Source organism: Salmo salar, chromosome 29 (genome assembly GCF_965601325.2).
Source record: "Salmo salar chromosome 29, fSalSal1, whole genome shotgun sequence".
NCBI classification, from domain to species: Eukaryota; Metazoa; Chordata; class Actinopteri; order Salmoniformes; family Salmonidae; genus Salmo; species Salmo salar.
This window is the reverse complement of record NC_138319.1, coordinates 32668042-32678497: the sequence shown is the minus strand read 5'-3', so window position 1 is coordinate 32678497 and position 10456 is coordinate 32668042. Positions and strand designations below refer to the sequence as shown.

General features: G+C 42.3%; 1 protein-coding gene across 2 annotated transcripts in view; it reads left to right on the top strand.

Annotated features, from left to right (window-relative positions):
- Nucleotides 1–3048: 3048 nt before the first annotated feature.
- Nucleotides 3049–10456, top strand: part of LOC106590582 (aristaless-related homeobox protein) — a 47798-nt gene continuing 40390 nt past the window's right edge. For both annotated transcript variants that reach the window (XM_045710983.2, XM_082970799.1), the window contains exons 1-3: nt 3049–3398; nt 3860–4430; nt 6676–6721. In XM_045710983.2, the coding sequence (XP_045566939.1) occupies nt 3212–3398; nt 3860–4430; nt 6676–6721 (804 nt within the window). In that variant the 5' untranslated portion in view covers nt 3049–3211. The remainder of the gene's footprint in view (nt 3399–3859; nt 4431–6675; nt 6722–10456) is intronic.

Sequence of the window (10456 nt, the reverse complement as noted above, 5' to 3'; positions counted from 1 at the left end):
GCCTAATAGTAAGTAAGGAGCATTTGGCTAGAGCCCTTTGGTTACGGCCACGCGTCTGAGGTCTGATTAGAATGAATTAATGATAATTGGCTGCCTGCAATTTGCACCAAGATGATTGAATCGTTTTGAAATAGCCCAGGATTATGCCTACAAATAATGCCATCATGATTTGTATTCACTTCAATGAATTCAATATAGCCTAGTGAATATTGTCTTATAACAGAACTGAGTCTTGGGCCACCTTGCCCATGGATCTACCGTGCGCCCTCAACAAGCTCTCACAGTCTCACTGCAGAAATATACTTTTCAACGTGTTTTTGTTGCTCCTACTGCTCTGTATCGTTCAATTTCTCCAAACATCCCATTTCAAAGTTAAGGGTTAAGTTTAGACACTCATTCTGAATGGTTAGGTAAGGGTTAAGGTTTGAGACAGGGTTAAAAACATTACGTTTAGACACTCATTCTGAATGATTAGGTAAGGGTTAAGGTTTGAGACAGGGTTAAAAACATTTAAGTTTATACACTCATTCAGCATGGTTAAGGAAGGTAAGGGTTCCAGTTTGGGACAGGGTTAAAAACATTAAGTTTGGGCACTCATTCTGAATGGTTAGGTAATGGTTAAAGTTTGGGACAGGGTTAAAACAAGGATTGAACACGTAACCTTCTGACCCAGAGACATGTGATTACGCCCATCTGCCATCCCTGTTCACTGCATTCTGGCAAAGACAAATCCTACTTGATGGTAATAGCGCTCATTTCCCGACTTCCGCAGGACATGGATTGATGTCAAATGTCAACGTTAATCTTGATCGATCACCCTGGCGCCCAAATACAGAGAAACATTCATTTTATTTTCACAAAAAATCCATACCGTTCGTGGAAATCCATGACCGAGAGCTCAAACTATAACCTATCACTTTTAAAACGTTGTAAAACATTTCTAAAGACATGTTTTATTGTTATTTTTCATGTTCTGCTGAGTCTTAGTAACTGGGCAGCTATACAAAGGGAGAGAAGCAGCATCAGAAAAAAAGTGTAAATTGCAGCTTGTTGAAGTTTTGGGATTGAATTCTGAAAATGATATTTTTAACAGTGATGGGCTCGCTAGGCGAAGGATGGGGTCACACTATTCGCAGCGGGTTAAATAGACTTTCATTTAAAATTACATTCTCGAGCCATCTGCCCCTGTCTGGAGCGAGCCTGCACGGCGTCCCGGCTCCCCTCACGCCTTCTCATCATCGCCACCTTCACTTTTTAAATCAATCATCCGGCGCACGGACCATCTGATCGCCTCTGCAATTGCCAGAGAGAGGCCAGGCAATTAGTGTTCCGTGTTCGCCTGTTGCGGTGTGTGTGTGTGTGTGTGTGTGTGTGTGTGTGTGTGTGTGTGTGTGTGTGTGTGTGTGTGTGTGTGTGTGTGTGTGTGTGTGTGTGTGTGTGTGTGTGTGTGTGTGTGTGTGTGTGTGTGTGTGTGTGTGGCGCGAGAGAGATGGAAGGTGACAAGGCTTACAGAAGTGTTTGAAAGCGTTTTTGGTAATCAATAGCAATCAAATTATCAAATTGTTATGATAATTCTGGTAGTAATTGCAGGGATCGTTTGGTCCTATTTACAGCTAATCTAAGGCAATTATTAGTTGAAAGGAAGAGTGTAGTCCTATAAAAGCACATACTGTAAAAAGCCTTATTCTATTACAGAACATCTATAGTTTGACATTTGTCCCGTGTTTTTTAATTTTTTTTTAATTTGTCATGGGAATAAACAACATCAAACTCTTAGTTTACATTCATCCTTATATGCAGGATAAAATGTGTCCCTATTATTGGGAATAAGATTACATACACCTAGGTCATTTTCCTCTTCTCTAATTATTAGAGATTGATCCGACGACTTGATGGAGTTTAAGTAGTATAAGATGAGGGTACTGAAGTTTACAGAGGTATGGAAAAAGGCTCACTGAAGTTTACAGAGGTATGGAAAAAGGCTCACTGAAGTTTACAGAGGTATGGAAAAAGGCTCACTGAAGTTTACAGAGGTATGGAAAAAGGCTCACTGAAGTTTACAGAGGTATGGAAAAGGCTCACTGAAGTTTACAGAGGTATGGAAAAAGGCTCACTGAAGTTTACAGAGGTATAGAAAAGGCTCACTGAAGTTTACAGAGGTATGGAAAAAGGCTCACTGAAGTTTACAGAGGTATGGAAAAAGGCTCACTGAAGTTTACAGAGGTATGGAAAAAGGCTCACTGAAGTTTACAGAGGTATGGAAAAAGGCTCACTGAAGTTTACAGAGGTATGGAAAAGGCTCACTGAAGTTTACAGAGGTATGGAAAAAGGCTCACTGAAGTTTACAGAGGTATAGAAAAAGGCTCACTGAAGTTTACAGAGGTATAGAAAAAGGCTCACTGAAGTTTACAGAGGTATGGAAAAGGCTCACTGAAGTTTACAGAGGTATGGAAAAAGGCTCACTGAAGTTTACAGAGGTATGGAAAAGGCTCACTGAAGTTTACAGAGGTATGGAAAAGGCTTACAGTTAACTATGGACTAGAATTGACATTGCCAAACGGGTTCCACTTAACTGAAGGGCTGAATTGTGATACATGATTATTTAACTCAACAAGATAATATATATTTCAAAAGAAGATATGTATTATTAGGCATATTATTATGACTGTTGTTATTAATATTACGATTGTTATGACTATTGTTATGAATATTATTATGAATATTATTATTATGATCATTATTATCAGCCTATCATTAATCGTAGTTAAACCGTATAGGCCACACCTGCATAGACTACTATCCTTCTGAAATCCAAAAGGAAAATCAAAATTGAGTTCAGTCCATGGGAGCAGGGTTTCATCGCGAGCTTAGTTTTTTTCCCCCGTTTCTCCAAAATTACCTTAATAATATAGGAAAATATATGAAGCTGCTCTTTCCCCTACACATGAACCAATCAGGGACGCTATAACACACGTCAATGTGAGCAAGCACAAAGCGGAGCTTGAGAGCCAGCCAACGGTGTCTTTAATTAAAGGTTGGGTAGGGAGAGAGAGAGGGAGAGAGAGAGAGAGAGGAACGATCTCGGAGCGACAGACAGACAGAAGAAAAGAGAGAGCGAGAGAGGTTGAGTGAGTGAGTGAGTGAGTGAATGAGTAAGTGAGAAACACATTTAGGATACTTCCAAATAAGCGTAACACTAAACGGATGAAAAATGACTAGTCAATTGGAAGAAGATATCCACGACCGGGGAGACAGGAAGAGTAAACCGCCCACCCTGCTCTCCTCCTACTGCATCGACAGTATTCTGGGCCGACGGAGCCCCTGTAAAGTCAGGCTGATAGGGGCGCAAAGTTTGACAGCTCTACCCAGGAGACAGGACGACGACAAGCAGACGGAAGGTAAGACAACCACCGCTAAACGTTCATGAAAACATGCATGACTTTCCATCTGCGGAAAGGTTTGCTACATGTTCCGGGAAAACGTTTTCGGTGTTGAATATAGGCAATACGGTGTGTGTCTATAACATGTAAATAAACCGTCAACAGCATTGGGCTGACTGCAGAGTGGAGGTAAAAGTTAGCAAATAATTGTCCATCAGAACCGAAAGGGTTGTGTGACTGTGTTGAAAATGGGATATTTGTCACTTTTAAGCACTTTTTCAGAGACCAAAAGTAAACTTTATCGTCGCTACGCTATACATACTCTAATGTGCATGAAACTGTGGACAGAAATAATACATGATCAAGTCTATTCGAACATTATCAATGATGCCTTGTGCGAAGCTTTACGTTGAACTATGCGCAGGCTTGTTGACACATGTCGCTTCAACCTATCCGTACTTCTGTCCCCCTCCCCATAGGCTCAACTAAAGACAACCTGTCCCCAGACATTCACCTTCCACCAAAGCTGCGCCGACTCTACGGACCAGGCGGGAAGTATCTGGACCACGGACGGGTTTTAGTTCACGACCTCGATGAGAAATTGGATAGGGAAAGGCTTCTGGTGGACCAAGCCTGCGAGAGTCTCAAAATCAACCAGGCTCCACAGGTGAGCATCAGCCGGAGCAAGTCATACCGGGAGAACGCGTCCCTAAGCCGGGGAGAGGGAGGTCAGAGCCCCACTGGTGTGCCGGAGGATGGACCCGGGCTGAGACTAGGGCTGATGAAGTTCGAGGACGCGGGGAAAGAAGAGGAGAGCTGTGGGGACGCGATGGGTCTCTCCCCGAAGGACGAGGAGAGGGAGAGCATCCACGCCGGGGATGGAGACGTGAGGGACGGCGAGGACAACGTGTGTCTGTCGGCAGGCAGTGACTCGGACGAAGGGATGCTAAAACGCAAGCAAAGAAGATACAGGACTACATTCACCAGCTATCAGCTGGAGGAACTGGAGAAGGCTTTCCGGAAGACACACTACCCCGACGTCTTCACCAGGTACAGTCACAGTCCAATAGCTGTTTTGTGTTTTTGCCTACTGCGTTGCCATTGTCAAGACAAACGTGTAGGAGTGGGCAAGAGAACTGTCACACAGGCTACAGCACAAACTCAAAAACATTTATTCAACGTACATACAACAATGTAACCTAACCGAGTCTCATAACATTTCGTTAAATACACGATTTGGATAGACGTTTCTATTTCATCTTACAATTTATCGTGAGGCTACATCAATTGTATGCTACATAAACGACCAGCAAGTAGCAGTAGGCTGTTATAACAATGATAATAATAGTAATAACGGAATAATTACAGTTGGTAAAAAATAACGTTGTTTTATCTTTACAGGGCCTGAGATACAAATACCAGAGGCAAACATTTATCTCCAGAAATTGTGAAAGAATTTCACAAAGCTGGTGTATATAAATTTTTTTACATATTTGCACGAATTGAGTGTGAGATTGGGTTGGACATGAGATCAATTCATGCATAGGCCTGGCCTGCAAGTTGTAATTTCTGATGCATATTTTCATCTAGATATGTCTGGGGTAACATTAAAACCCTTTATCATCATACCATTTATGTTATTATTATTATTATATTTTGGTTTGTTTGTAGAAAACAGTAAATTGTTTATCCACTGGTAATGTAATTCAGCCCGTCTATAATTTGACACAGGCGCATTGACAGGTATACGGTCTAACCGAAACCGGGCCTTACATAAGGCCCAAAGTGGGAACACCAAACCGTTTTGTCACAGTTACCTCTTCTCTTTGTTATCGGCGATATGGATATTATTCTCGAAGGGAAAATAAACTGGTTACAGCTCGATTTACCGTGTTTAATCATGTTCTATTCAACGCTAATTACGTTTCTGGGCATATCCAAGCTCAATGGTATCACACACACACACACACACACACACACACACACACACACACGCACACACACACACACACACACACACACACACACACACACACACACACACACACACACACACACACACACACACACACACACACACACACACACACACACACACACACACACACACACACGGTGATGCGCACCTCAACTCCGTTGTTCCCCTCCATTAGCTGGTGCAGGCTACGCATCTGGACGGAAAATACATTCAATTCGACAGCAGTATACACAAATCCACCTGTTACTGACTTTCACGCAAAGGCAAATCAGTTTTGTGAATGAAGCTTTATGAAGAACTGTGAGTCACTGCTAAGGCTGGTCTACATGAATTTTTGGTGTACATAAATGAGTTGGTGCTATTTATTTTTTGATGCAATTAAATGTACAGAGGTGAATTTCAAATATAAGTATTTTTTCAGCCAAACATGAAAGCCTAATATTGTTCTATAAAACAAATATATTTAGCTAACCCTTGTGTTTTCAGGACCCCATGAACATGTAGCTTTGAATATTTAGATTTGAGATGACATTTCTCCTATTATAATTGTATACTATTACAGAATGTAATATTACTCTGCAGTTGTGAATTTACAACAGGATTCAGAATGTCAGACACAATTAATTCCCATCCATATATACACACACATATATATATATATATATATATATATATATATATATATATATGTGTGTGTGTGTGTGTGTGTGTGTGTGTGTGTGTGTGTGTGTGTGTGTGTGTGTGTGTGTGTGTGTGTGTGTGTCAGACAGGCAGGTGGATTCTGTTAGCTAATCGCGTTCAGCAAGGTAAATCATCTATAGGACACATTTAAGATGGTGAATAGAACATATGACGTTTTAAACAATGGAGTAATCGATTTGAAAAAGATGATTTAACACTGGCATCATGAAGCAAATAATACATAGGCTATTGTTGATCAATGTTTTTGTATCTATTTGCGTTCAGTCTTTTTATTACGGCGAAATTGTGGTAATCAATGTGTGTAGCCTATAGAGTTCAGCCAGGCACTCGATGGCTTTGTAATAGTTTGGATAGCATTATTTCCACTGACTCTAAAGAAAAACCGTTGTGTAAGGGAGCTATTAAGGCGAAGAAAAGACAGATTACAATAAAATCAACCCGACAGTTTCTCTCAAACCTTCGCAGGGAAAACAGCACAAAGGACCTTCATTTCGCTGTGGGTTTTCCATGTCTGAAAAATAACTATGTTCTTGTATTGTTACCAGTGAGGCTAGGACAGAAGAAAAACAGCCTAGCTCTCGGTCACAAAAGGTAACCTATTTCCTGCCTTTTCAGAGAGGAGCTTGCGATGCGGCTGGATCTGACCGAGGCGCGCGTGCAAGTAAGTGGCCTTTTAACGTTTTATTGCTGCAATTATGGCTGTCTGTCGCTTTCAACTAAAACGCCTTAACACTTATACATTTCAAATGGGTAATTGAAATATATAGGCTACCAAATTAGAAACGAATATAAAGGCCACTACCACTTATAATAAGATGTCATGAAATAATACCCAATTTATTATTAGGCTATTCTAGTTTATGTTATAATAATTAAAATAAAACATCCAATGCATATTTATACAATGTAGGCCAATAGAATAATTTCAAAGCATATTCAGATTTACACACCTTCTTAGGCTATGTAATAAAAATTTTACAAAGTCTATAATAATTTTTATTTCCAATATGCTTACAGTATTATTTATATATTTTTGTTGACATGATGCATACACCAAAGTATGCTACAATTCATATTTTTTTTATTTTTTTTATTTAATCTTTATTTAACTAGGCAAGTCAGTTAAGAACAAATTCTTATTTTCAATGACGGCCTAGGAACAGTGGGTTAACTGCCTTGTTCAGGGACAGAACTACAGATTTTTACATTGTCAGCTCTTGCAACAAGTCCAACGCTCCAACGCTCTAACCACTAGGCTACCTGCTGCCCCACCTTACCAGACAGTAGCCGGAGAAAAGTCTTTATGAGAGTCTTAGTGATATATTAACCTAAAATGTGTTAAATGACCCCAATCGCTGCGTAGCGAAGCTCCTTCCTGTTATTGGAAGTTATTACATGCGCCAAGGGACGTTTTAACGGCAATTAAGCGGAAACGGACGATTTATAAAAGCGCACTTAGCGTGAGAGCAAACATGGGCTATTCTCAGGGAGAAAATGGTGTTTGAATTCCCATTGCCGGAATGAGATAGGGGAGAGGGAGAGTGACAGAGAGTCAGAGAGAGACTATTTGCACATCAGTTCAACACTGTATATAGACATAATATGACATTTGAAATGTCTTTATTCCTTTGGAACTTTTGTGAGTGTAATGTTAACTGTTCATATTTTATTGTTTATTTAACTTTTGTTTTTTTATCTATTTCACTTGCTTTGCCTATAAAGAACCTTAAATTGAATTGAGAGCGAGAGAGAGAGATGGAGAAAAACAGAGAGAGAGAAAGAGAGAGAGAGAGATGGAGAGAGACAGAGAGAGAGAAAGAGAGAGAGAGTGAGAGAGAGCGAGAGAGAGAGAGAGAGAGATGGAGAGAGACAGAGAAGGGCAGAAGGGTGGCTGGGATAATGCTATTTGATTTCCCATTTTGTGATTGCAATAGAGACGCATTGAACCGATGCTTTGCACTTGGAGCCAATGAGAAGAGAGACCATTAAAGGTGTTTGTTCCCCCCCCCCCCCCCCCCCCTCTTTTCTCTCTCCCCCTCCTATCCCATCTCTCCATTGAGAGCGTGGCTTGCATATCTTAGCCCGGGGCTCATAACCAAAGAGACAGTTCAAACACGGCGATGCTCCGTCTGGGGTTATAGCCGGTATAAAACAACAGATGTCCCCTCGCAGAACTGTAGGTGAACAAGGCACTTAACGGGCGCATCGGGAGGTGATAAAAACTAATAAATTCCCGAGGGGCCATGTAATGCTAAACACTTTCAACGGGAATGACGTGTGTGCTTGTGTGAGTGAGTGAGTGAGTGAGTGAGTGTGTGTGCAGGGCTAATATCGTTCACTTTCTCTTACTGTTGACATTTGTAGACCTCCTGTCTCAAACTAGGAAAGGGGGGAGGGCGTGGGAAAGTTAAATATTCTTTGGAAATGACTTGTTCCACATTTTGAAGAATTTAATTTAAAGCGCATTAGTCTAATTGCTATTGGACTCTGTTCAGCCGTTATTCTCCCCATCTTTTGTGAACACAATTCTTAATTACCGTGTGCCACACCGATCTCAGTCTCTCAGTTAGACTGCAGGGGGAACTGATTTTAATTAGTTAACTTTAAACTAACTGGCCGAGAGGGTGCGCGGGTTTTAGTGCACGTGTAATTACCGCTGACTTTCAGCCCGTCTGTCACCTCATCAACTGGTAGATGGGATCTTCCGTTGGTTGACACAGGAAGTTGCGACGGATCAGGCTCAACGTGTCAGAGGGTTTCCCTGGATTCCAAACAACCTTATGTCACCACGTACACTACATGGCCAAACTATGTGGACACGTGCTCATCTAACATCTCATTCCGAAATCATGGGCATTAATAGGGAGTTGATCTCGCCTTTGCTGCTATAACAGCCTCCACTCTTCTGGGAAGGCTTTCCTCTAGATGTTGGAACATTGCTGCTGGGACTTTCTTCATTTCAGCCACAAGAGCATGAGTGAGGTCAGGCACTGATGCTGGGTGATTAGGCCAGGGCTCTGGGCTCTGTGCAGGCCAGTCAAGTTCTCGACAATATCGACAAACCGGAAAGGCCCTTCCCCAAACTGTTGCCACAAAAGTTGGAAGCACAGAATCGTCTAGAATGTAGCATTAAGATGTTCCTTCACTGGAACAGTTCTTGTGCTGATGTTGCTTTCAGAAGCAGTTTGAAACTCAGTAGTGAATGTTGTAACTGAGGACAAATGATTTGTACGCGCTGTGCTTTAGCACTCGGCAGTCCTGTTCTGTGAGATTGTGTGGCCTACCACTTTGCAGCTGAGTCATTGTTGCTCCTAGATGTTTCCACTTCACAATGACAGCATTTACAGTTGACCGGGGCAGCTCTAGCAGGGCATACATACATTTGACGAACTGACTTGTTGGAAAGGTAGCATCCTATGATGGTGCCACGTTAAACGTCACTGAGATCTTCATTCCGGGCCATTCTACTGGCAATGTTTGTGTATGGAGTTTGCATGGCTGTGTCCTTGATTTTATACACCTGTCGACAACGGGTGTGGCTGAAATAGCCAAATCCCCTAATTTGAAAGGGGGTCCACATACTACCTAGCTAGCTAGCTAATGTTAGCTAGCTAACGTTAGCTAGCTGAAGTTGACACAAGCCACTTCGGTCTGCTCTAAATTGATCGTATATGTCTTGTAGTGAGACAGAAAAACATCACCCAGATAATAATTGACAGGTATGTTTTCACCATTACTACAGATAAATGTGTTGATTCTATCAGTTCAAAAGATATGACCCATATATTAACATATATCACACTTTACACATACCTGTAAATCAAATTGTGGGCCGTACTCATGAGCCACTAAACCTAATGAGAATGCCAGTGTTGTATCAAACAGCCCGTTCCATCTCATCCCATGATGCTCTATTGGATTGCGGTCTGGGGACTGACCAGGTCTGGGGACTGACCAGGTCTGGGGACTGACCAGGTCTGGGGACTGAGCAGGTTTGGGAACTGACCAGGTCTGGGGACTGACCAGGTTTGGGAACTGACCAAGTTTGGGAACTGACCAGGTTTGGGGACTGACCAGGTTTGGGAACTGACCAGGTCTGGGGACTGACCAGGTCTGGGGACTGACCAGGTCTGGGGACTGATCAGGTTTGGGGACTGACCAGGTCTGGGGACTGACCAGGTCTGGGGACTGACCAGGTTTGGGGACTGACCAGGTCTGGGGACTGACCAGGTTTGGGGACTGACCAGGTCTGGGGACTGACCAGGTTTGGGAACTGACCAGGTCTGGGGACCAGGTCTGGGGACTGACCAGGTTTGGGGACTGACCAGGTTTGGGAACTGACCAGGTCTGGGGACTGACCAGGTCTGGGGACTGATCAGGTTTGGGAACTGACCAG